The 27,835-nt window shown below is 47.0% G+C and overlaps 1 protein-coding gene across 10 annotated transcripts; it reads right to left on the bottom strand.

The window, feature by feature from the left end:
* On the bottom strand, positions 1 to 27,835 carry LOC149347819 (uncharacterized). 10 transcript variants are annotated; one of them, XM_089587475.1, is made up of 14 exons: positions 24,594 to 24,703; positions 21,202 to 21,384; positions 20,639 to 20,690; positions 20,367 to 20,523; positions 19,299 to 19,407; positions 18,104 to 18,212; positions 13,858 to 13,952; positions 13,150 to 13,242; positions 12,088 to 12,137; positions 9,116 to 9,212; positions 5,217 to 5,312; positions 4,169 to 4,221; positions 1,750 to 1,825; positions 1 to 257 (listed from the first exon to the last, which is right to left on the bottom strand). In XM_089587475.1, the coding sequence occupies exons 6-11, from the start codon at positions 18,153 to 18,155 to the stop codon at positions 5,274 to 5,276; spliced, it is 426 nt and encodes a 141-aa protein (XP_089443601.1). In that variant the 5' UTR covers positions 18,156 to 18,212; positions 19,299 to 19,407; positions 20,367 to 20,523; positions 20,639 to 20,690; positions 21,202 to 21,384; positions 24,594 to 24,703; the 3' UTR covers positions 1 to 257; positions 1,750 to 1,825; positions 4,169 to 4,221; positions 5,217 to 5,273. The 10 variants fall into 10 exon arrangements, with proteins under 10 accessions (XP_089443601.1, XP_089443602.1, XP_089443600.1 ...); XM_089587476.1 differs by lacking the exon at positions 4,169 to 4,221; XM_089587472.1 differs by lacking the exons at positions 1 to 257; positions 1,750 to 1,825; positions 4,169 to 4,221; positions 5,217 to 5,312; positions 21,202 to 21,384 and adding exons at positions 7,951 to 8,064; positions 8,322 to 9,038; positions 27,822 to 27,835 and having other exon boundaries at positions 24,594 to 24,701.

The raw sequence follows: 27,835 nt of genomic DNA, 5'->3' as shown, positions 1-27,835 counted from the left end.
CCATTTAGCACACCCTTTATTATGCCATGCTTGATCGGCAGTATGTTCAGCACTACATTGCTGTAGACACCCCTGCGATTGCACGTTGCCAAAGGCGGCTTTTAAATGAGAATGTGAGGCACTCGTGCGCCATCATCAGGCGTGGGGGGTTCGTCGAGATGGGAGGACTGCTGGCGGAAGTAACTTGCTCGCACTCTTCCGCACACTGCACACCGGCTGTCGCTGTAGCACGCGCTTCTTGGCAGCTGGAGTTTTTCCTGGACACGGGGTCGTCGTCGAGGGTGAAATGAGGATTATTAGAATGCAAAACACTAAAAAGAACATAGCTGAAGCAAAAGGTACGCATTCCCACAAATTGCCCGTAGAAGCACCTGTAGTCCACTATGTACATGGTTGGTCAGAAGTTTCCAGGCCATATGGTCTGCTTTTGAGCCACATGGCTGGGCATTTACGTCGTCCACGAAGATGATTATATCTATACGGAGTAGTAGAACCATCATTCTCACCTTTCACAACCTTGCTAGATTCACAGCGGTGTTAAGGGCCTGACTGTTCAAAGCAGACCCTGTGGCCTGGGAACTTTTGACCACCTCTGTACATCTACAGGGCCTCCATATAAGCAATTTATAAGTTGGGTGTTGAGAAAACCTGCAACTCTTTGGACATCCTAAGCAATTTTATTACCCAGATCACATAACGCGGTCATGTGTGCTGTGTACAGTTGAGAAAAATGTGAAGCTAAAAATTTTATGCACATGAATTGATTTCTGGTTACCTCTTCGGTAAATCTGGTAAATTTCTAGATATTATTGGCAAAGATGAAAACTAGTTTAACAGAAAAGGTCTGCTTGCCACGCATATTATGTAGGAATGAATAAAATGAATGCCGAAACTTTCTCATACTGCTCTCGACCTACATGTATACAGTGTATAACAACATAATTACACTGCATAAACGGTGCAAATAGAGTGCACGCTTACTAAGAGAGGCTGGTCGTTACTATTATACCGGTTAATTCCGGAGTGTGGATTAAAAGTGAGTTAAATTATAGCGAGTGAGGCCTAAGGTCGCTCTTAGGCATTGAAACACGAACCCTCAAGCATTTGTACACGCGTCAATGATTTGGTTCAATGGTATTTAACGTCACAAACAGATCCTATTACACGAATGTAAATGAAGTGCCAAAGACATGCAAGACAGATGTTGCTCCTGAACGGCTTTGGTATATGCAGTGTTTAAGTCCCGAAGCGACACATGGGCGAGGAGCGCTGCAATGGAGAGCTCCGAATTGATTTCGATCATCTGAGGATCTTCAACGTGTGCTGACGCCGTACAGCAAGCGGGATCGCACCCGTTATCTTGAGATCAGCAGCCGCCACCACGGAGGTCGCTGAAAGTCTTAAATTGGCTGAAACCACTCACTTGTCCGGAACTTATTTGTGAACAAAAATTTTAGAAATGCGATTGGAAACATTAAGCATGCTGAACATTAATAAATTTCTTTGCAGCATCCTTTAAAAAATTATGCAGCGTTCCCATTAGATATTTGCGCCTATGGATAGACACCGTATGGAAGGAGCTTTACTCCCATACAGGCGTATTCCTGTTTAGAGTGCACGAACCAATGCTATGGTGTACAAGACTGAATATGGCACATATGTGAAAGCATGCCCAGCTGTAAGATAAGTGTCTGCTGACACAGTGTAGTAACCTACAATGGTGCAATGGAAATGTAGGTGCAAACTCACCTTTGCATTTCAGCGAAAGGCACAGCCGGGCACCATTAGTCGAACTGAGGGTACCACGTTCAGAGGATAGCGTCGACTGTGAAAAAACATGTGAAAAGAAATTTGCAGACTACATCGTACACAAGCTCATATCCTATACAGAGTGATTTTCTTTTAACGTTTACAGATTCTTCTTTCAAACACTGAGCGATATTTTGGTGTCGTCTGTGCAGCTGGATGGTAGAGCAACAAGGCAGAAAGAGAGGGTGACACAGACCAATGATTAAATGATTAAGTATCAAATTAACTAATAACCTTTTATTATTTGATTCAACTGTAAGATTATATCGCAAAGGTGAGCAGAGTTTTTTCATTTTCTTTAGAGGCCAATGGGGTTCAAAATGTCGAATATCAAAATTATGCATTTCAAAGCTTGATGAGTTAGCCTTCCGTGTTGCATATAAAATGTCCGTGCGCATATTACCGTCGCCGATATCACGTTAACTGCATTTACGTCGCAAAATACGTTAACGGCGTGTCTATATGTTGCATTATAAATTCAAGTTCCTGATCATGTAAATGTGTCTGTTGCATTATAAACTCAGGTCACACCATTACATAAAAGCGAGGACTCGAGAAAGACAACTCAATGAGCTTTCAAATACGTACATATATATCTCGAACGTTATTGCCAATTAAGACAAAAATATTAGAAACTGGGCTCATCTTCGATGCAGACGTCCTTTAATTTCGCAATATAATCTTGACGCATGTAATGCCTGCCCTGCTGTAAAATGCACCTGTACAGACAGCACTGATTTGTATCAGTTTAAAAGGAAATCTGTGAACGGTGAAAATAATTACCTGGTATGTTCTGAGTACGCATCATCAAACCCTGTTTCAAACAACTTTTTGTTTCAGGAAACGGTAGATCTCAGTATGTAATGATAGAGGCACTAATCGCGTACCGTAATTGGCTGATTTTAATGCTTTCTTCCATGATGCTTTCTTCAATGCTTTTTTTTTATTGCATGTGGATTACAATCGGATACTAAAAGTTAGGCAGCGGTTCAACTCTGCCTAACCGAGTTTCATGTAGCGAAAGCTACATAAGCAGGCTGTCTGCCAGGTGGTCAGAAGTGGCTTGCCGCAATGTTCGAAGATGTAGTGCACTACACGTACGCTCCTCAGCACGCTCTCCTTCCTCCATAGTCTAAGTCAAGCGTACAGCTCTGGTTATAGATGCCCCATTCCTGATATCACAACTGTGAGCTCAATCATGTGACAACGTGATTACCACGTGGCTTTCCTACTACGTCTGTCCACCACTTCAAGGCAAAAATTCAATGTCAAAGTTCAAGGTCAAAAGTCAGGGTCAAAGTTGAAGGTCAATGGTGGTCTACTGGGTGGACTACATATGGTTAAGTATATGTGCACTGCAACACTAGCCTAGACTTATCTCAAGGTCGTTTCATGGTCATTCGGAGGCTCACGACGAAAGCGCCCCCGCTATAGTAGTGTACCGTTCGCTAGAAAACTGCAAGTACGCTTCGAAAAGCTCAGAGTCATTGCCATCGCAAGATGGCGGTTAAACTTCTTTTCGCTTGCATGGTTGGCATTAACTAATTATGCCCTGCTACGTATATAGACGTTTAGCGCAGCTTGTACAGCTACCGCGCACAGCGTTGCGTGCAGCCTCGGTGCGCATGCGCAGATCGCCTTGAAGGCGGCAGATGGTGCTACGGGCTGGCCAGCCAGGCGCACGCCTGCTGTGTTGCAACCAATCCGAGCGTGCGCACTGGCGGTGCCCGGTGAGCGGTTGAGGCTATGCTAAAAGTAAAGAGTAAACTGCTTTTCCGTCTTCACAAGTATGAGTATCGGATGCACGTTAGAATAGGGTAATGTTAGTGTTTTGATACGAGAAAGAAAAGGCATCGCAGTATAAAAACGCGCTTTACTAAGGTGTTTCAAATAAGACAGGAGACACAGACCCTCCTCCCCCCTCTTTCTCTCCCAGATCCAACCGGTTTCCTCTGTCGGGATTGAACAAAGACTATTTTAGCATGACTTCATGTATGACGTGACTGTGCAGCCTTCTTTGCCTTCACGGTGCAAATGTGTACATAAGAATAATACTAAGCCCTGCACCACAACGCTTTGCCCACAATCTGAATGGCGACACGAAAGATGACAAATCATTGGCAGGGAGCACCTATTCGTTCAAGCAATCGTAAAGCTTGCTTTGCGACGGAAAACGCCATGGCCGTTCGAGGTGGCGGGACAGAATCTCGGGAGTGGCGGCCGCATTTGTTATAACGGCTAAATACAAAAAGTGCGCACGCTGCGAGTGCACACTAAAGAAGAAAAGTGCATTGAAATTCTTCCGGAGACTGCGGGATGCCAAAAGCAAGGATTTCGGGCTACGGACCCTTTCACGTACCTGTTGAGAGGAGGATTGGATGGAGGAACCTGACAGGAGACAGGAGCAGTCAGCTGTGGTAGAACAGAGATGACTCTCAGTAACAATCACGGCATATATACAAGTTAATCCCTACTTTACTATTCCGGCGCTAAATTAAAACGATTATCGGAGCTCACTTTTTTACTATTCCGTCGCTAAATTAAAACAATCATTATTGGAGTTCACTTTTTACAGCAGTTCCCCTTTTTCGACGCCTTTAGTATACCTTTATTTATGCACTCGTATTGACGCAGAATCAGGTGTATTTTGTTTAAAGGCAAATGACGTTTTACCGTTATGCACTGCTCGTGTTTACAACTCCCGAATGTCATTCTGTCCTTTTAGTCTTCCCTTCTACAGATAGAAAGTTGAATTCGGTATGTGATTAGTCCAGTCGTTCAGGAAGATTCGGCCGGACTATGCCTACTACTACATCGGTAGTAAGCCACGCACCATGGCATGAGCTACAATGTTCTTCAGCAGCTCAGGCCTGCTATGTATAGCTGTTATCTGAAAGCCTCTGTCGTATTCATCGCTAATATAACTGCAACCCTCGGTGCTTGCTGTAAGAAGGCACCAGTGGCTAAATGCAAAGCAGCCTGGAAAACAGCACTCAGTGGCGGCTGGTTTAGATGCGCCTCCAGTGGTGCTGAGCTTTCCTCGTAGAGTTGCTTTTCTCCCTAATCCGCCTTTTTCGCAAGAAGTGGTGCCCTCTGAGGAGTGGCGAAAATTTGTCCGCTACTGACTGAAGGCAAACACGCGGGAGACGCTGGCCCGATCTGCTTCTATGAGGTACCAGCTACACCTGCGAAGTGGTGTGTTGACAGCTGCCGCCATCTGTCGCGTGCACCTGGCACTAACATCAACTGCGCCTGCGCAGTAGGAGCAGCGCTTTTCGACCATTGGAGCTGGAGGAGAAGAAGCGCGCACGCGCCCAGCGGCCGTGTGAAAATGTCGGATTATGGCGTTGCGTGGATGCTTCGCGATGCTCAGAATATTACAGAAGAGGCCGAATGCATATACTAACGCTATTAGTCTCGCTGAGGAGCTGGAAAATCCTCGTCGCGGCTTCCACAAAGCGCCTTCAGTCAGCGCTTCCACATCGAATTCGCCGACAGCTCCTCTGCGAAGGAGAATACACACAGTTATTAGACAAAAATGTGCAACAATAAATGTCGAATCAACTTTACTGATTGGTTACTTAACAATGCCGCTAATTACACGTCACTGAATAGATTGTGCTTCTATATACCAGGCCTTTCAGAAAGGCCCAACAATTATTTCTAAAAATTTTTTTTTGTGGAGATTTTGTGTAGCATAGTGCACTTTAAACACGAATTAACCTAAATAGGAGTAAAAAGAGAGTCAACCGTCCTCTAGCGCACTCCTTTTTAGGGGCAGGGTATGCAGCCCAGGTCCCGATGATGATGAAAACTTTATTTGGAGCAAGGGAGTTTTGGTCACGTCGGTTCTGGGGCCCCCGCACGGCCCCACTGCACTCAAACGTGCATGTCCCGGAGGCTCATGACGCTGGCAGCCCGGCCGGGGGCGATGGCTTGCTTGGCCGAGTCCTCGGAGCGCAGTAGGGTCTCCCAAGCCTCCCAAGTGGTAAGGTGCTCCAGGCCCCGCGGTGGAGGACCCGCCGGGCAGAGGAAAAGAACATGGTCGAGAGTGGCTTTGGGGTGATGGCAGAGGGTACAGGAAGGGTTCGTGTGAACTGGGTGATATCGCGAGCGTATATAAGGGGAGGGCAAAGTGCGTGTTTGGAGCCGCCTCCAAAGTGTCTGATGGTAATTCTCGAGGGAGGGATGAGGTGGGGGGTAGAGCCGACGCTCGGCTTTGCAGGCCTGCGTCATTTCACTGAATGAGTGCATGCGCTCCCGCGAGAACCACAGGTCGGAGGCCGCCGGTGCCCGGTTGAGAGAAGCTCGGGCTAAAGCGTTGGCGGCCTCGTTTCCGGGATTCCCCGTTGCGTTGGGCAATAACAATAAATTACCTCCTCAAAATGAGCGAAATTCTATCCCTTAAGAAGATTTAACCGAGGTTTCAATCTCCTGTATTTGCTAACCTGAAGGCTTCCGATGCCGCCTCTATTGCCGAGGGCAGACATTCCATGATATTTTCAGACCAAGTCTACTCCCGAACTTGGGCACAATACTTTGCCCATTAATAGGTTGTGCAATACAGGACATGGTATATGTACAGGTGTCGGACACATGTGGCTTAGGTTCATGCGTCCGACACCTGTACAAGCTAAACCCCTTTTCACTCTCAAATATATTTATCCGTGTTTTGAAGTGCAATGCTGGTGCTGGCCGACACCATAAAGATAGTAACTAAACACTAATAATTTTTAATGACTAGAGATGGGCACCTGGTTGCAGTCAGAGATTTGTAGCTCGCTATTAGGAATAACCGCATTAGTTTTCTGAAATTTCGCGCTGTATTCGAAAACTGCGCGCCTGCGGTGTTCGCGCTCAGCGATGACCGTCAAACTGCGTCACTCCGTCACGCACATGTCAAGTGACCGCCTCTGCGTTGCCTCGTCTGGTGCAGCGAGGAACGGTGAGCAGAGCAGTGCAGGCTGGACAGGGAGTGTCACGTGGCATGCGCGCCACGGGTTGACGCGTTTAGATGGACATCGCTGAGCGTGCGATCAAATTACGCAACAAATGGCCAGAATTCTCTAAAGTCGGATACAACTTAAATCCGCAGTGAAGCTCCGCCCACATTCAGCCTCCGTGCACAGAATTCCTCCACGACGAAAATGTAGTCCGCTACTTAAACGTTTCCTGTTACCTAACATGCAGCTTATCACAAGAAAAAAAATACCAGCTCTAGAATTATGATACGTGGATTATTTGATATAGTGAAACATTAAAAAGGTGATTTCGTCTACTGTTGCGATTGGCCAGCGGAGTAATACAAGACGCCGTGGACTGTGGCACAGTGTAAGCAACTGCTGTTTTTTAAAGTTGTATCTTACTATAGTTAAGACTGCAAGTGTCCAGTTATTTTCATTTCTTTTGCGTAAAATCAAGAAAAAATTGGTTTTTAATGGAAAGGACACGGCGTAGTAACTCATTTATCTGTGGATTAATTATTCATTTCACCAGTATAACATGATGGGCCTTTTTTCTGATGTTGGCGAATACTAATATCGCTAAGCCGGAAAAAGCGTCTATCTGCCTAAAAAGAAAGAAACTGGTTTTGAAAATAAGTGCCGGGTTTCCCTGAAACGCCTGAATCGGTTTGCAGTACGGCTTTAAAAAAAATACCTACGCCGATAAAAGATGTTAGTTAGCCAGCTAGCGTTTTTCAGTTTTTTTTTCACAGTGCTTCAGTTGTCCAGTGATGTCCATTTCCTTTCCTCAAAATCAAGAGGACGCTCCATGGTTTTCAAGGAAAGGACATGGCGCAATAATTCAAGTTCATTACGAGCACTCGACTTACAAATTAAGGACTGATATGCCAGTGAGGAAAGCAAATTAAGCATAGCCGACGGTGTGTCGCTTATTTATCACGGAAAATGGCAGCGCAGAGAAAACAGGGACGCCCACCAAATGGTTTGGTTTGGTTTATGGGGTTTAACATCCCAAAGCGACTAAGGATATGAGAGACGCCGTAGTGGAGGGCTCCGGAAATTTCGACCAACTGGGGTTCGTTAACGTGCACTGACATCGCACAGTACAGATTCAACTGCCGCGGCCGGGATCGAACCCGCGTCTTTCGGGTCAGCAGCCGAGCATCATAACCACTGAGCCACCGCGGCGGCTATAGAAACCATCGAATAAATAAAACTAGCGAAATTGCAAATTTATCGCTGCACTCGCAAACTTTATGCATGGGATTAAAAAATTCAGTTTTTGAGATACCTGGGCCGCCACAGTGGCTCAATGGTTACGGTGCTCGGCTGCTGGCCCGAAAGACGCAGGTTCGATCCCGGCCGCGGCGGTCGAATTTCGACGGAGGCGAAATTCGAGAGGTCCGTGTGCTGTGCGATGTCAGTGCACGTTAAGGAACCCCTGGTGGTCGAAATTTCCTGAGCCCTTCACTACGGCGTCTCTCATAGCCTTAGTCGCTTCGGGACGTTAAACCGCATAAAACCAAACCAAACCAGTTTTTGAGATACCAACAACCGCTTCTGCCAGCAGCACCAGCCGCGCCGCTAGCAGCACTGTGGCAGCTCGTCTTACTTGAAGCGTTGGAATAAATGATGAGAAAGCGCGGTGAAATCGTAGAGGAAACGGTGACTTGCAAGAAAAGCGAGTTTTGCGTCTGGTGCTCTAACAAGAGCAATATGTATGTGAGATTTGGAGGTCGTGGGTTCAGATCCCACCGGCGGCATGCGGTTAAGGCATCTGAAGCCTCTTCCCACAAAAAATTTAACAATGCGCTGATCACTGTTCATAGAGTGTATAATATAAACTTCACGCATGCGCCCAAGGGTGGCTCAAGGGTTATGGCGCTTGGCTGTGGATTTTAAAGACGCTGGTTCGATCCCGACCACGGCGGTCACATTTCGATGCAGGCGAAATGCTAGATGCCCGTGTACTGTGCGATGTGAGGGCACGTTAAAGAATCCCAGGTGGTCCAAACTATGTGGAGACATCCACTGTGGCGGCCCTCATAGTCCCGAGGTGATTTGAAACATTAAACCCCATAAAAACAAATCAAACCAATCAACTCCACCAGATGTTGTCCAGGTGTCTACTCGGAGAGCTGCAAACTTTTCGCACAGCACGGCGCAACCATCGGCCCTGGCCTCACGTTCTGTGTAAATTGTAGGGTATAAATTCCCGCCAAAATCTCGAGTTCCGCCCTCGCTATTGTCAGCACAGGCAAAGACCTACTAGAATACGCCAACGATTTTATACTCGTCTGAGAGTCGCCTTAAAAACTTCGCTCTCAACCAGAATCACTTACTTCCGTCCAGAACTGCGCTCTTGGAATTCTTCCTTGGCTGCAAATGGTGCAGACGCGATGCAGGTGTGTCACACGATTGTCTCCGACGGCGGCTGATCTGTGGAATAAAGGTTCAGCAACAGCCACAATTAAGAAGCACCGCCCATCATCAGCCGCGTCCGCGCCAAGGCGCGTTCTCACTTCGGGTGGGGACAGTGAGCGGAATCCACAGCCACGGAGGAGATTCCGTCGAAATGCCCAGCGGAAAGCCCGATCGGTGCAGGACAGATTTCTGCCGCGGGAAAAATTCGGTCGATTTCCATTGGCCAATAGGATGGCGAGGTAGAAGTTGCATTCCCGCGGGGACGAACATGGCGGTGACCTTCCAAGCCGGACCCCTCGCTCCGGACTGAGTTCGTCGTCGTTACTGCCTTTTTCAGTGCGTTCACAGGCCATAAATAGGGGACCGGCCTTTTGCTTCATCTCACCTCACCCATAGGAGAAAGTACGAGCGATAAATTTGCTTTTTCATTTACTGTGACGATTCTTCCGGTTTTAGGCTGAAGAGGATCCTCAGTTTGTTGACAAAATGATCGTCTCAACAATCAGATGGTGCTCCAAGGCGAGCTTATCGCTTCTCAGCATAGGCTGAATAGGTTAAAGTGAGAACGTAAGAAATGGCGTTATGACCCGCAAAACGCCTGTGTTTAGCGCACGTGCAAGCGCGCATACGCTAGCGGTATGAAGATTGCGCCCATTAATATCTTTTCTTACCATATCTGCGTGCTCCGCGAGCAGACGACATGGCGGCCGGGAAGTATGAACCAGGAAACAGTAGGAAATACCTTGCGCTTCGGTCGCATTCATGTAAACATGACTTCTCGCTAGGCCTATCCTGAGTCGCATCGAAAACGCCGTGGACGATCCCTTGTAGCAAGCCACGGTCTATCATAAAAAGGGTAATTTTGCTATCCCCACAATGTAAACGCAATAATAATTGACATTAAGGCACAGTTGTATGCGATGCTCTCGGCAATAGAGCGCGTCAGGCGAAGGCCACCCACAGACTTCGTCGAGCTAAGTTAGCGTCACTACACGACAACCAACCAATGTTTGGTTTGGTTTATGGGGTTTAACGTCCCAAAGCGACTAAGGCTATGAGAGACGCCGTAGTGGAGGTCTCCGGAAATTTCGACCACCTGGGGTTCTTTAACGTGCACTGACATCGCACAGTACACGAGCTAATGTAGTAAGCGCTACAGCGGTATGGGACCACGAGTCCGAAGGCCACACCAACCATACGCCCTTTTCCTCATGTCAAACAGCATTAAGGCGTTTTCACGTGGCTAGTGGTGGCAGCGGATACGTACGCGGACTCATGCATGAGGAATTACGGGAATGCCATTTGGCGGAGCGGCGCATGCAGGGCGCGCTGTTCGACAGACTGAATATTTCGCTGAACGGCAGATGGAGAAAACGCGTTGAGTGGTGCTATTCTTTTGTAATGGATCTTCAAGGGAATGCTTTGACTTTAATACAAGCAAAGGTTCGACAGATCCGGGTTCGGTATATCCACAATCGACTGCATATCAGAACAGCTTAGCTGATGCGTCATTCTCGGAGCATGCTTGCTGCTGAACGGCCTTATTTCACTGAAACACTTCGGGGCAAAGTGTCGCCGAGACCAAACAACTAGCGCGTACCTGTACAGTACATTGCAGCACTATGGAGCCTATGGCCATCTGAGAATCAAAATGGCACGCGCGCTGCATAAGTGTGTTCCTCTTCATCCATCGTTCCTCCGCGATCGAGGGCTGCATCACTTGGAAAGGAAGGAGAACTAGTGGGCAGCTGCGCCATATTTGCGAATTGAAGCGTACCACCATAGTACAGGCGCGGACAAAAGTAAACGGAGCACGCAACTGTCTTCGAATATTTTTCACGCGTCACCTAATTGATATTTCCAGCAGTGGTACGCGCACGCTGACAGAGGAGGTTATTGGACTTTCTTGTAGCAAACAATGTTTCTTGTTTGCAGTGGAGAAGGCGTGATTGCGCTTCGAATGGAATAGCGTGCTCCGTTTACTTATGGCCGCGCCTATACCACTTCGCGGCATGCCTTCGCAGTGCTCTGTACGTGCGGTATGTCTCTAATTTAAGCCAGTGAATGAAACGTTCACTGTACTGAATAAAAGCAAAAAAAATACCTTTTTAAGGTTTCTGTTTAATGTCTCAAGCTCGGACCCGGAGACCTCCATTACGGCGTCCGTTGTAATCATAGCCTAACTTTCTCCAAAACAATTAAACTCTGTTTAAATATTTGAAAGACTGAGTTTTTTTTCCAGATCCATATATAGACACAATTATGCATATCATTTAATTTCAGTGAATGAAGCACTCACTGAACTCCAAAAAAGTAAAATCCTTCCTTTGCTATTACTACCAGAGCTTAAGGCTTAAGGTTGTATGGGGCTTAGTGTCCCAAAGCGACTGAGGCTATGAGGGACGCCGTAGTGGAGGGCTCCCGATCTAAATTCCCGCAGCACTACGTCATAGTCATAGCCTCTCTGCAAAACACTTCAACACTGTTAATGGATCTCCACTTAAGCCACTCTCGTGCCAGCCAAGAACAACGTATCGAAAAAGTCCCTATCAGATATTTCAGGGACTATGAGCTTTTTTTTTTGGTATGAATGCCATTTAGCTTCAGGTAAAGCGGGTTCGATTCCGGTCGCGGCAGTCGAAATTTGATGGAGGTGAAATTCTTTAGGCCCATGTGCTGTGCGATTTTAGTGCACGTTAAAGAGCCCCAGGTGGTTAAAATTTCCGGAGCCCTTCACTACGGCGTCCCTCATAGCCTGAATAACTTTGAGACACAAAGCCTTAATAATTTCATGTACAACACTCCTTGTGCTGTTCTCTCGTTGAGTACGTAAATAAGTCGGGACTTTTTTTTATCACGACGCCAGACGGCTTCATAAAGAGTTGCTTACTGGATCTGATGTAACAGCAGCCTCCTTGTAGGTAGTCGTGGGCCGGGACCCTGCAGGGATGACCATTGAGACACGACAAGGTTAATACGGTCACTGAGACTACCGCACATTGCTTAAGTCAACGTCAAGCTGCCCACCTGTTAGGCGGAAAGCACACCTCCATAACCGTTACACTGGTATGCAATAACAGGCTAAGCCTCACCACCTTCCATACGGTCGCGTGACCAGCGCGCCAACGTGGCCAGTGTCACTGTCAGGCACGTGATCGTGCATCCATTGCGATGGACATAGTAGCCAAAATGACTGCAGTTCTTGGACCTTAGGTGTTAGTCATAAGCAAAAGATGGAAACACAGCGGCAAGTTTTCCTTAGTTAAGGGGGTTACGGAGCAGAGTTTAAACACTTTTTTATGCCAAACCGTGCGCCGTCTGCAATAACGTCGTGAAAGCCCGCGAACTGAATACCGCATATGGCACACACGTGCACGAACACTGAGCTGGGGGATAAGTGGTCAGTCAGGGGCGCAGCCAGGGAGGGGGGGGTCCGGTGTCAGAACCGGTGTCTGGTTACCGGTGTCATTGCACAACTGATAGCAGTCCTTTTAATTGTAGGCACAGTTCACCCGACTAAACATAGCTTTTCACGTCAGCCTACTTTTTCATCATTTGCAATTCCTGAAATGATCATTAACTTGTGCGAAAATATGTTTTTTTTAAACCGAAGTTCACAGGTATATGGTAGAAGTGTTGACAAATGCCATTGCGAAGGTCCGCGATTTTTCATGGCAGTGTTTTTTATAGGTAAATATTCTTTACGAATGAAGACCTCACAGTCCTGTATGCACTCGATTTTTTTTTGTAAACATTACGGTGAACGAAACAACTAACCCTCCGGCTTTATTCAAGCCGAAAATTGACCAAGATATTGTTTGGAAGCAGTCTATCGTAATTTTTTTGGCGGCGGCATATAACGCCTCCCCAAAAATATTCCTGACTATGCCACTGTGGTCATTCACTGCAAAATAGCATGGTTACCTCACTTGAGAAATGGTTGCCAACTTACCCGTGTTTCAGCTGAAGACACCGCCGGACACCACGGACTCAATAGTCGTGTGACCCCGTGGTGAGGTACCATATCCAGAGAAACTCGCCAGCCCTGGAAAAGCAGCGAAAGTATTTGTTCTTGTACATCGTGCGCAAGCTCGTGCATTCGGTTAGTTTTCACTAGCCCTATTCGATTCTAATGACTTTTAGTTTTTTCGAAATGTTCCTCATTATCTAGTGATACTGCCAACAAACAATTATCTCTTGGCCACGAAAGGAAACCGTCTTTTCTTTCTGTACTCTGTGCGCCCATGTGCGATGCAGCCCTTATGTCCAGCGTGGTTTGGTGCAATAAGTCACTTGTGAGTGCTGAGATTTTGCGTATCTGTGAACTTTTCTTCTTTATATGTACAGCACGCCCCGTAAAAATTTTGAAACCAAGCTCTTGCAGCTTTCAATTCCGCCCCTTCGTCACTGGCCAATGCGACTCCACACACCACACGCCCGGTCTCCGTTACTGACTGAAGCCCATGTCGTGCCATCGCTTCAGACAGCAGCGAAGGGCGGAAAGTTGATGGTATGAAATGGGAAGAAATCATTATAATACACAAACCTAAAGTTTCAGCTACGGCGATATGCAACAGTCTTTCCTCCAGCATTGATAACCAGAGTACAGGACAGGAGAAAACGTGCCAAGCGTCACTCGTTCTCCGCAGCGATTGCTCACCTGGGCGCGCAGTAGCTCTGGAATGGCTTTTTGCAGGCAGCCAACCAGGCGCGACGAAGGTATTTTACACGACGGGGTCCACAACGCCAGCTGATCTGGACGAGGTGAATCATTAAAAATCATATACCACGTCGCTTGCTGAAAGCAACGCTGCAAAAAGTCAGGAAGAGGTGAAAGAGGAGGAACTACAATTCTGGAACGGCGTACCACCAGTTTTGCCTACGCCAGATGCAGCGGCTAAATCACGCACTCGTACGCGGACTGCCTTCCGCGAGGTGGTCTTATCAACAACAGTTTCAGACACACACACTGAACAAAAAGGAGTAAAATGGGATTTAACTGTCCTTTAGACTCTAAACACGAATACACCTATATGGCAGTAAAGAGAGCAAGCTGTCCTGTGGCGCGCTCAATTTTTAATGGGTGTACACACTCTTTTACAAAAAGGTGTGCACTAGAGGGTAGATTACTCCCATTATACTCCCATATAGGCGTATTTGTGCAGTTTTAGCATGTCGAACGTGTACCGCCAGCATCATACCGCATACTACAACCACCAGCCGCCAATACGCACGCGTATGCATAATTTACACCAATTGGGGCTCGTTACTTTGCACCGAGAGAGCGCAGCTAAAGGGATTGCTTGCATTTTCTCCATGTATCAGGAGCGCCTTGGTAAGCCTCCTTTAACACTCACTGCCTTCCAAACCCTAGCGATAGGCTATGAGAGGGGAAAATAATTAAAAAAAATTCGCTGTGGCTTAGCTCGGTTAAGCCCGGTAATTGCGAAAGCAATATCCGTACCTACGCCATGGTTCAGCTGGTAGTGTAGCTGGTGATGGTGCTTGTGGTTAGACTTGTGGCGATGCATCTGTTATACAATCCAATCGAATCCAATACAATGTAATCTAATGTAATCTAACCTAATCTAGCCTAATCTATTATAATCCAATCCAGTCCAGTCAGGCCGGCGTTCATGTGCAGCGCCGTCGCACACGGACGGTGCGAGATCGCGAAGCAATGTTAAGGCGCTGGTGGTTGGCACAGCTACTGCTTTCTAGCGACGTGAGTTGAGCCTAATCTCTTCAGCGTAACGCCACAATCGCGCTCCTGGCGGAGAGCGCAGGAGTTAGGCGCCGGTGGTGGCACCGCCGCGGCTATAGTTCACTATAGCCGCGGCTTGCGACGGCGCGAGTCGGTCGCCCTTCTCTTCGGCGTGACGTCACAAAGCACCTGTTGCGCTCCTAGCGGACAGCGCAGGAGTTAAGCGTCGGTGGTGGCACCGCCGCGGCTTGCGACGGCGCGAGTCGGTCGCCCTTCTCTTCGGCGTGATGCCACACATGACGTCACACAGAGGTCAACTAAAGCTCAATGGTGGCACCGCCGCGCTACGGCACAGGCTAAAAGTGCAAGTAGTGAAGCTTTCGCTTTAAAAGGTAAAAAGTATGGAAGAAGTCGCTGTAGTTGAGGTAGAAGCTTCAAAGACGTGACGTTTCAGCAAGGTGTACAGTCGCGAGCAAAAAATATTAGCACAGATGATTGGCAATCAGAATTCGTATATCTCACCACGCGGCGCTGCGGTACGCAGACCTGCCAACGGGCCGTTTCCATGTTTGAAGCGTGGGGGGGGGGGGGGGGGGGGGGGGGACGGCATGAAGTAAGCTTTATCAAGCGTGCACCGCCCGAGCGTTGAAGTGCCGACCCTACGTGACTGTGCATGCGGCACTTATTTTGGCTCGGTTATCGTGAGCAAAGATGGCTACTTTTTATTACTGTTTTTTTATGACCGCGATGGTTTGTCAAAAGGAACTCGCGGGAACAATAGATGATACCGCTGCTTTTAGCTAGTAATTTTGCTGTCCGTGGCAGTCCGCTGAGCCCCCTAACATTGTAGAATGGGAATGGCCCAGCACTCTCGTTATCAGCCTCTTCGCCACCAGCAGCGCCACGCGTTGGCATTCCGGCGCTCTGGTGTTCCGTCAGGTGTGCTAATCTTTTTTACCCGCGACTGTACATGTACCGTTACCGCATACTGCGACAACCAGCGACCGACACTCATGCGTGGATGAATCAGAGGGATCAGGTGTCGCCAGCAGCAGGCCTGCACCTCTTTGGGGGTATCTGCGCAGGCGCACCAACGGCCTTCGACGAGATGTCGTCGGACATATCACCATTTTTAATGCGAAAGCAATACTACTTGCACTTTGCAGGGTGACCACCATCGTGCCGCGGCGGCGACCACCATTGACCTTCATTTGACCTTGATTGCATTAGTTGGATTCGATTGGATTAGATTGGATTATATTAGATTGGACTGGACTGGATTGGACTGGACTGGACTGTACTTTGGAAAGATGGGATGCGCACATGAGACAACCACAAGAAAGAAGACGGGACGGGCGTGTCCCGTCCCGTCTTCTTTCTTGTGATTGTCTCATGTGCGCATCCCATCTTTCTAAAGCAATATGAACCAACTTGCCTAACAACGCATCCTGCTGCACTGGACTGGACTGGATTGGATTAGATTAGATTAGATTACATTAGATTAGAGTAGATTACATTGGATGGGATTGGATAGGAGTGGATTGGATTGGATCGGAATGAAATGGAATGGATGGGATTGGTTTGGATTGGATTGTATAACCGATGCATCACCACAAGTCTAACCACAGGCACTACCACCAGCTGTACCATGGCGTAGGTACGGGTATTGCTTTCGCAATTACCGGGCTTAACCAAGCTAAGCCACAGCGAATTTATTGACAACTTTATCCTCAAATGAAAATGGGAAGTGAAGGATTGAAAGCGGTCACAGGCTGGGTAGGCCTCTCGCGTAGGGAAGCTTCCACTGCTCCTTTCAGTAATATTCAGCGATTTTAACTGCTATGTTAACTCAGTTGAACGAGCCGTGTCAGAAAATCTTGTCCAGTTTCTCCCAATTTTTTCGACATATTCTTTTTGCACTACAAAACAGTGGCAGAAGACGACCGGCGCCCATTTAAAATTCGGCTAACCAGCATACTGCGGCTTGGAACACCTATTCGCCGCTGTGTGCAAAGGAACACCTATTCGCAGCTGTGGGCAGGGATGAGCTTTAAAGCCTCCTGGGTCGCCATTAAAAGAAACACTGGTTGTCCCGACTGCTGTTATACGACAGACAAGGGGAAACCACACACGCGGTATAAGGGGGAGTGTAAGGAGGCCGCGTGTGTTACAAAAGGATTCACTTCGTGCTTTGGACTGGGGCAGAACCGGCCCTCACATTCGGCTGACCGCTTGTGCTGGGCTGCCAGGCACCTGCTGCCGTGAGTCCGTCACGGAGGACCGCCTGCGCCCAAAGGGGAACGGATGAAGCCTGCAACACTGTCTCTCTGATTCTGTTCATTGCACTCAGAATTCATACAGTAAGGTTTGCTTCAGAGTTTTCTTCGCAGAGGAAACAGCGTGATACGTAAAACGCCACATGGAGAAAGCAGGTAGAGAGAGCTCTCGTCTTCGACTTCATTTTTTCTTCATTTCTATTTTCTGCGGAAACGCCCTCATGTAGGCGTAATACATAAAATGCTTCGTCGTCCATAACGGAGACTTCCAAACAACTCGCCAAGACAACTGCAAAACAACTTGAAGTTCTAGCACCCTGCTGAAAAAAAGTTATATGATGCAATAACCTCATAGAGGCTTCATCATAGAATATCATACAGTTTGTATGATATATCAAAGAATTCGTGTGATATTCTATGACATATCTATGATGACTGTATGATTTTACAGAAATGTATGACATTTGTATGATAATTTTCTATGATTTGTATGATAATCACTGATATTTCTATGACAAACTGTATGAGTTTATTGCATCATACAACTTTTTTCAGCAGGGCACTGCTTCACTAGGAGTCCTTTGACCCCAGAAGCCTCGTAACGGGCTAAATCGACAGTTGATAGACACCGGAATAGCAGCGGAATTACTTTACAATCTGGAAGTGTTCTACTGGAGCAATAACATCAATACCTGCAAGAGGAGTGCGCTACTTCCTCGAATTATCTCTCTCAAAAGGACATGCTGGAATTCCTCTTATCCCAACATATATTAGTGTGGGCAGAGGAAAGAAAAAATGTTGCCCAGCCCGCACTGCCTAAGGCACAACGGGCTTCTTATCCCAACAGTGCATGTGTTGCCGAGAATGCCCACGACGCACGTTGCCTGTCCTGCATCATACCCTGGAAAACGCCAGCTCTCACTCACCAAAGGCTGCTGGTCTTGGGCTGCTGCCTGCTGGTTGGCACACGGCGCTCATGTTGCAGAACCGATTGGCTGCCTCTGCAGTCTGTGGGCACAGCGCAGATGGCACCGACTGCGGGAAGAAAGAGGCGCACATGGAGAGGTGACGTCTTACCGTCGTTGTGAGCCCTCCAGATGAGCCTATATGTCAGGTGTCCCGTTATACTGAAGCCTTCAAATAACACAAAGTGCAACAGACCAGCTAAACCAACTGAGATATGTAGAGAGTCGCCGGGCTTAGCTGGCAGGATCTACGTGGCTCCGCACATGCGCAGAGAAAGAGCCAGCCATGGAGCCCTCGTCTCGTAATCGCTTGTTCGAACAGTCGTAATGCAAGGGCTGTGGCAATTATGAGGACTGCACGGCTTGCTCTTTCTCTGCGCATAAGGAGCCACGCAGTTCCCGCAGACCTTGTTAGGTGGCGTGTCGAAGCAGTTCGGCGCAGCCATTCTGCCACAATTCACGCATTCTACATTCTGGCCTCGCCCGTACAGAGCAGACAGGCAGGTAGATCACAACTATTAATTTTATGGGCGAAACAGCGTCCGAGAAAAAGAGAGAAACTAGGAGGCGCCGATGGCGATCTTCGCTCTCGGTTGTAGGACCCAACCTGAGAGCGGCCGACATGACTAGAAACGCTTCGGAGGACGCACTTATACTGTCTCGACCTGACTTTAGGACGACTTAAAGAATAGTGTGCGAGTGACTGCGATTACACACATACATTCCGTTTGCACCTATTAAGAAGATACATAAAATAACACACTCCGCAAGGCTTAGAAAAATATTACAAGGTCAAGCGCCTGTTCTTTACCTGACTCCATATTTGGTAAGTGGCGTTATTACATCGAGGTGCAATCGAAGATTAGCGCATTCGAATGGACTCTGGGGTTTAAAGGGGAACTGCAACACTTTTTGAGAATTCCGTAATATTCAATGGACCTATAGCCTGTATAAGGCTAGGTAATGCATGCGAAATATTTTTGCACTGGCATTCTACGGCGTTGCTCATAGCCTCAGTCGCTTTGGGACGTTAAACCCCCATAAAACAAACCAAAGCCAACATTCTGTTTGTCAAAGTACATCGAAAATCGCAATGCACAAAGCAAACACCAACATGCCATGGTAGCTGCCCGCTTCTACAACAATGATCACTTACCACGTAGTTTATGGCAGGCTGCGATACGCGGGACTGACATCTGTCCCTCGGTTGCCTGCGCACTACGCAGGAATTTCATGCGAACCTGAGTGCTTGGACACCTGCCGGCCTGCGCAAGAAGAATGTTAAGTCAGCCTCCGTAGTGCGGCGCTCGGAAATTTAGGCTTTGAACAGGCATCAGATGTGCCCAGTACAGAGGGTTATCAAATCATACCACGAATAAAACGACAGGCGGAACTACGTCCAACCCACATGCATCCGGAGGAAGAGTTCATGAGTTAAAGAAGGTAACTTTAAACTTTAAGTTTAAGAAGGTAATTTTAAACTTGAAGAGGCCCATGGCAATTTAACGTGTTAAAGAACTGTGTTCTAGTGTGTATGTACTCCTTCAAAATGAAACCTGAAAAACATTGGAAGGTACACTAACGCTCCGCATTAAGGGTATGATGCGATAGCGTAGTGCAATTCGCATATATGCAAAAGGTCATCCTCTTATATGTCCCTGAGATCCCTTGTAGCCCTCCTAGTGCATTGGTGCAGTGGTTGAGCTAGCGGCACTGCCCTGCGATAGTAGGTGCTACCTGCGGTGGGCCTTGTGCGTCACAAGTTGCTCTTTCCGAGCGACCAATCGTTAATTTATCTGCCACCTGCCACGGTGGGCAGGTTGTGATGACACCGCAAGGTCACGTCACCTAGGCGGCCCACCTGCCTCCAATGTTGCTCTCTGGACACCACGTGACATTGATGCTCGCGATTTTTCGCTCACAACGCCGACGCCAGATTTTCTGCGTAATGGGGCCTTTAACGCTATCGCGTCAAAAACGTGGAGTTTTTTGAAGCCTCAACCTTTGCCCTTTGGCCATGACCTTTGGCCCTTGAACTTTTGACCTTGGTCTTGCATGCGGTTGCCTTTGAGCCGGTGTTGCCTGAAGTCCTTTCGCACGTCATACTCTTCTTAAATACGTTAAAACACTACCTTATTTTTCTCTTTCCGCTTGCTCAGTCATAGGGACAGGGACAAAGTATGCGCCATTTTTGAGGGTAGTTCCTTTTCCCGGTGTCACATACCATTTCTTCTCTTCCCAGCTGCAGAGAAGAGGCTGAGTGCGGGCGGCTTGGTTGCTACAGCCACGCGACGAACGCACTTCAGATGCGGTGGTCAGAGGCCTCGGCCGCTCGTTCTGCAAGGCTACCATGGGCACTGCCTGGACGCCGCTTCTTTCCCCTTCATAATAGAGAGGGAGAAGGAGAACGTAGACAATGTGCTGTACGGCCTTCCCGTCATCTGCTGCCCCGCTAAAAGCCAGCGGCTCTCGATTTCTCTGAATTCATCCACATACCTGCTTTGGTGAGGGATCAATGTGCGAGCCTGACAGGAGACAGGGCAGCTGCCTGCAAGTTGACGTGCGAGACGGCGGTCAACGATATCAACAAATCCAAGGGAATCCATTCGTTGCAGTAATGAAGCAATTTCTTTTGCATTATTTCTTAGCAGAGCATGAATTTTAACCGCGGCTTTGCGTTCAAACAGCGACCTCTTTTTGGTTAGCGACTGTGTTCTCTTCGGCACAACAAATACCCAATAGGGCCGTTTCGGCTTCTTTTCAAAGATATTTATACCGCTTTCTGGACCCCATTCATCCCTACAGGTCACCTATGCAGGTTGCCCATGCAGGTATTCCTACAGGTTACCCATACAGGTATCCAGTGTAAATATATCCATACAGGTTATCCTTCCAGGTGGCCTAATTTCCGGATCCCTTCCCAGGTGAATATTTCCTGTTCGGAATCTGCTGGTTTGTGTTGGTTTTAGTTCACTACGGTTTACTTCACAGCCTGAGTCACTTTAGGAGGTAAAACCCCATAAAACCATATAACTATCCTCTCAGCAAATACCTCTCACCTCGCCACTGCACTGGAAATGTGGACGGCACAACCATCACCAGGCAGGCGTCCACACGCGATGCAAGTGTGCCACACGAAGCATGTGTGAGGGGAGGTGCTGGCCAGGTCGACATACGCTGCAGCCACTCGGGCATTGGAAACAATTCTGCAGTGCCATGCCATTGACCAGCTGCAAGCTTCCCTGCAGTGGCAGAACAAGAGGAATGTTACCCAGAGTTCGGCTGAAAGAAGCGACAAAGGCGTGCAGAAAACATATGTAAAAACTGAAAATTAACATTTGGTATGTTTTAGTGATCCTGACTGCTGGTGATATCGCCATTTGATACTTTTTTGGCTATTCTGAAGGCCTGTGCAGGAGAGTGAACCAGGATAGTGGAAAAAAAGCGTGTCCCACTGTCATGCGGCCGTTTTTACATCGGAGAGACCGGACGGTTCGTAAATAAACGAATACGCGAACACCCGGAATATATTGCAAACCAATCACGCCGAAATAACATTGTCATTCATTCCGCAGGTTGCAAAGACTATGGTATTTCTGAAACACACCCCTATCATCGCGAAGTATAGAGATACCTTGCACCTCATACAGGAGGGTTTTCACATTCACGAACTTGGTTGCTCATGTGTAAGCCAACCATCGGTGGCTGTATTCCCACACGAGCTCGCCTTTCTTAATCTGGGAGGCGTTGATAGCTCCGGTATGTATGCCACGTCATGTTTGCCCCGCATTTGCTTCCGGTCTGAGCTTTGGCTTGACCTGCTGCTTTATATTGCCCCCCCCCCTCCCTTTTTTTCACAATAAACCATTTGGTTGTTAGTTCAGCGCATGTGCCTCTCTTATTCTTCAGTCCCGTCCGTCAACGCTGTTTCGCCGTACCATTAAATTAAAATAGAGAATTAATTAAGTAAAATTTAAAAATTCAGGGGGCACTTTGGCTGTCTAAAGTGCGTAGAGGCGAAAGCGTTTTCCGCACCACTTTGACTGCTTCTGTGGCACTGGTGGCGTCACATATAATTGGGTACTAATTATTAAGTGCTTACAGTCAATAATTAATGGTTAATTACTGCATAATGTCTGAATACTAATTAACTGCTAATTAATGACGCTTAAGCTTCGCATTTAGGAGTAGAACGCGACAGCTTGTTGTAGCGCTGTCAGGGAGTCCACGGTACGCCACCACCGAACGCGACGCTTTTGAGGAAAGGAAATGGCGCAGTAATTATCTGTCATCTCGGTGGACACCTGAACCGCACCGTAGAGGAAGGGAGGAAGTGGGAGTGAAAGAAGACAAAGAGGGCCCGTAATTAAGAAAATGAAAATTGTATTTGACGAAACGAAATTACGCAGTAACTTTCACATATCTCGATGGAGAGCCGTCATAATTCAGGGGGGCACTTTTTTTTACCTAAAGTGTGGTCACTGATGTGTAGTTAAGATGTTAAGCTTCGCCTCTAAGAGTGGAACGAGACAACGTCTTGCAACGCTGCCAAGAAGTCCATAGAACGCCATCGCCCATTCGGTTCTACGCCTCGATTGGTTTTTGAGGAAAGGAAATGCATCTGTCTTTCATATCTCGGTGGACACCTAAACCTCGCCGGAAGGGAAGGGAGGAGGCTGAGAGTGAGCGAAGGCACCTGTATTCACTAGACGCGCCTTTGTTCATTCCAAACCATCGAGCTGGCATGGCGGACAACCGTGTCTAATGGACTTTCATTAACACAAGTTGGTCCATCAGACTCAATACATCATCAGCGTAATCTTGTTGCTTCATGACAACTACGATATTTTAGTTATGTATTCATTCATGCAATAAAGAAAAAAAAAAAGCTGGCATGGCGGAGTGGATAGCATGCTCGTCTCGCACGCCGAAGACCGGGGTTCGATTCCCGAGCTCGACGAATTTCCTACTCGATTTTATTTCTTTATATGGCCTGATTAGAAAAGTTAATTAGGCTAATTGGGTAATTAAGGAATTAACTAAGGTCAGTCCCACTTACTTGGAGCATCACTATACGATCCCTTCAATTGGTTGCATGGTTACTAGCCAAAGTACAATTGGCCCCGTTTGAAATTCGCGCAATGTGACGTCACGATCGTTTCGACCAATTGAAAAGCGTGACCTTTCTGTCGACAACTGCTGCTTACAACGATGAGACATTAAAAGCTTCCGCCTTAACAAATGAAAATCATGATCTCCACTTGTGTGTGAAGGGGACCGCGAAAAGATCAGTTAAGGAAAAACTTAAGCGTCGTTAATTTTTATTCGGCTGTTTACACCGGTCCTGATGTCGGCTGAGCTGATTACTTACAGCGAGACTACATATTGTGTGTGCACCTTCGAATGAACTTCACTGGTTAGTAAGAGCCTGTGTCAGTCATCCCCGTTGACCTGTGTTCACGGTTTTCCTTTCTGCCGTGGTAAACAAAACAACCCTTTCGCAGTACCTGGTTACCCTGCTTTACTCGGGCATTTGCATCTTGAGCGCGCACACCCGGAAAACCTTGAGAAAAGCATTTTTAAACAGAAAAGAGGTGATAAACATAATGTTTTCTTATTTTGAAAGATATCGCTGTAAAAATATTTCCGCAGATCTCCAATCAGCAGGCTTGAATTTTCGCTAATAATGTTCTTGCTACGATGAAAAATGCGCCCCTTTGGCTTTTTTTGGCAGTCTTAAACACTCGATGCGAATAATGGGAAAACCACATCGGAAGAATGAACCATCATCATCAGTATTTTGAAAACAGTACCTTACATTATTCCAATATTCAAATTTTTTCTCTATGAAAGCAGGAGATATGGTAGAGGTGTTCCACTATTTTGTATATTACCACTGACTCAAAAGGAATCATCCTTTTTTCATACTTCCCACCCTCTAAGATTTCGCTATTTTGAATAGACGTTACGCAGAAGCGAAAAGCTGGAAGTCAACGAGGGATCCAGTAGTGGCGTGGTCGAAAGATCACCCGCAGCGGGATTTTTTTACCTCCTTTTAGCATGCTGCAAGAATATCTTGCTGTGTTCTCATTTTGTGCGGAGAGCTCTATACTTGCGCTTTATAAGCAACCTGGCTGCAGTGCATGCAAATCAATCAATATTTTTATTTCAGTCACGAATAAGCAAGTGTAGGAAAACCAAAGAACACAATCACTGAATCTTCTCTTGTAATCCTCAGTCTCTTTTCTAGATTACAATACGCATTTATGACTTCAATGTGTAGGTCACTATTAAAGAGTTCTCGGAAAATCCCAGTGCGCGGGCGTTTTTGCATCTCGAAGTCCGGTTCCTGTAACAATGTTCGAACACGCAACCTTGTGCTGATGAACTAAGCACCGCTATCACCGACATGCCACGCTAGTAGTCCCTTCGCTCGACAATGACAACTTACAGCGTAATGAAAGGAAGACTGCAGCGTTGGACTGGCTCCGCGATTCTTCCCTCGCGACGCGACGAAGGAATTTCATACGACCCGGTGTGCTTGGACGCCTGCCGGCCCCTGCATACAGAATGTTATGTCAGCCTACACCATTATGCAGTTCGAAATTAAGGCTTCAAAGAGTCAGCAGGAGGGATTTTGTCCACAGAGTTTTCAAATGCTATCACGAGACAATGCCCAGTTGTATCGTGATTAAACAATGCCCCGTTGTATCGTGATTAATCAAGCTCTGTTCATTTCTACAAGATCTCAGAACAAGTGCTAATCAATTGTAGGCTCTTATGATTTGTATTTAGGAGAAATTTTGAGATGTCGCTTCGCGTCCGCATTTTTTGGTTGGTTTGTTTATGGGTTTTAACTTCTCAAAGCGACACAGGCTATAAGGGACACCGTAGTGAAGGGCTCAAGAAATTTCGAGCACCTTATGTTCTTTAACGTGCCCTGACATCGTACAGCACACGAGCCTTTTAGAGCTCAGTTCTAGTGCGAGAAGAAATGAAGAAAGATCATATCTGGCATCAGTGAGTTAGGATACCAACGCCGCACAAATAATTGGCACTTGTGCCGTATAAGGCAATAACAGGTACTGGTACTCAGCAGAATTAGGGCAATTAAATTAATCACATTTCTATATTTCTATCGTTCCTGCTGATGTCCAGATACACAATATCTGAAGTGCGGCTGCTAACACGAAATTCCCCGAAGGATGCTACAGGTGCTTCGAAATCTCACTGCTCTGCAGTTTTCTAATTCCGCTTTCAATGAAATACTGCGATGGAAATAGCGAGCTCAGAATGAAGAGACAAACTCCAGTTCCAGTGAGCAACTGCTATAGCTTAGTACTGATTACTGATGGCACGCCCTTATGGCTAAGTGGTTCTCGCTTTCGGCTTGTGAGCCCAAGGCCGAGAGAGACAGAGACAGTTTCAAATTGCGCAATATTTAGAGTTTTACAGACTTCACGATACTCCTGCCGGGGCGGTTCCCCAAGTGTCCACAACTACACAAAACTTTATTCCCCAGCCAGGGATCTTGGGAATACGAACTGTATTTAACGGGCTGAGATGCTCTGTTACTGAGGCTCTCCTGTAAAAATGTAAAATAATCAGCACTTGTGCCGTATAAGGTAATAACAGGTGCCGGTACTGAGCACAATGAGGATTAAATTAACAACATACCTATCATTCTATCATTCCTGCTGTACAGTTTTGTTCGTAACGGAGACTAACACCATGATTCTGAGCCGGTACCTGTGGGCCTGAACAAAGCCACCTAGACTACTCAAGGCCTCTCCGCTTGCTCCGTGACGTCACGCTAGTTGCCCGTCCTCCGCTTGCAGCGGCGAGGGTTCGCCGGCAGTTTTCAGCGCATTTTTTGCTATCCGAGGCCTGAAGAACAGCTTTTTAACCGCGTGCTTAATTTCGCTCTATATCTTCAGTGTTGTTATAATTTGTGCTCTCTTTCGTGACCCTAGCCATATACTTCGTGTTGCAGCTAAGTGCTTCGTTTTTATAGTTTCATGATAATACTGGTGACAAAGCATTGCATTTCTTCAGTTCCTACTCTTCAGTTCATCGCAATTAGTTGCAAAACCAATTAGTTCCAATTAGACCAAAATATTATTTCCTAGACAGCGAAGCAGTGAAATGCAGTTTGTAGCCGCATCCCATGTATTGTGGTGCTTTTTAAATAAAACGCATATTTTTGCCATTTCCGAAAGCGGATGACGTGCTAAACATTGAAACAAAAAAAAAGAATGAAGTCACGTAAAACAGTTACATGAATAATATGTGAACATTTTATTGCTCGCGGTGTGTTGCGTTAAAATATTTCGATTCTTTAATTTTTTTAGCTTCCTGGCAGCTACCTTCCGATTGCTTGCCTAAATGGCGTCATTTTTCAATTTCAGTGCTAGTTAGTGCAGCCTCACCAAGATATTGTCAGATCCGGAAGGACTGTGACAGTACATTTCACATATGGAGACGGCTCAGTTTCTAAACCAAGAAACATGATGGACTTTTCGTTCGCAGTGACTGTCCGTAACTTGGTGTCATAAATGTTGACAAGCTTGATTTGCAATACTTCAAACGAAGACACAGAATTTATGGGTTTTTCTTCCTCGCTTGCCTTGTTAGAATTGTTGATGGCTTCCTGGATAGCGTCATTTTCCCAACGTGCTCTCTTTCTTGCTGCGAACTAGCGACATGAAGGTGTAGAAGAAAGGTACAATGGGCGATTGCGGAACACCGAACGCACTTCGTCCTTTTGAAGCTGAACACCATCGCGCTTGGGCTGCATGGTTCTTCCCATTTGTTGATCACCATGCGAGAGCTTGGGACGAAGTCTTGCTCATAGAAATGGAGCTCGCATAACTGTATGAGGAAGCTTATTTGTTATACTATGCAGTTCTCTCGAAACCACTCTTCAACAACTAACGTTTTTGTTTAGTGTTGGGTTTTATATAACATAAGATAAGCAATGAAAAGCGGTTATATTGCTGTTACTTATCCTGGAACGCATGGCTGGCGCAAAATCCTTGCGAGGAACTACTGTCATAAAGTTTTCTGCGTGCTTCATCCTTGGGCAAACCAAACACCCCAACTTTTTGGCCACCGTTGTAATTTCCGTGGCGCCCATGCACACAGCACCAGCCTATGCTGGTGCGGTTACAAAATGAGTGTGTTTTGCTTCAGCACCACATCATGGTTTGAACGCGCACAAGTGAAGAGAAAACAGTTTGGCGACCTGCAGCTCGAAAACTGAGAAGCCGGAAAAGAGATGTGTCTACACGTTCGCTCCCTAACCTAACCACAGTGGCACGATCCACCCGTGCGCCTCCCCGGTGCCATGCTGCTGTGTAGCATCCGCCTGCGTTTCACAGAAGTCTCACCATCGTTCGCGGCAAAGCCTTTCGCGGTCGGGCAACTAGAATGACGTAGACCCCTGTGGAGAGGAGGAGTGAACAGGCCATGTCTAGTCTAGGTGGCTTTGGCCTGAACGTGTAGAGGTAGCTCAAGGGCACCTTAGCTAAGTGGCCTGCGTTCAGTGTTCTTCTGCGCGCCCCTGAGTGGAGTCCCCGAATGGCACGCATAATTCTCTCATTTGTTTACTTCGTCGTTTCAGGATACGTAGGGAGGCATCAGAGAGGCGCATTTATTGCAACCTTCCTGGGCTACTCACTCAGAGGCTACGGA

Source organism: Amblyomma mixtum, chromosome 4 (genome assembly GCF_055824585.1).
Source record: "Amblyomma mixtum isolate Tamu chromosome 4, ASM5582458v1, whole genome shotgun sequence".
NCBI classification, from domain to species: Eukaryota; Metazoa; Arthropoda; class Arachnida; order Ixodida; family Ixodidae; genus Amblyomma; species Amblyomma mixtum.
The sequence above is the reverse complement of the archived record's forward strand: the minus strand, read 5'-3'. Positions and strand labels throughout refer to the sequence as shown.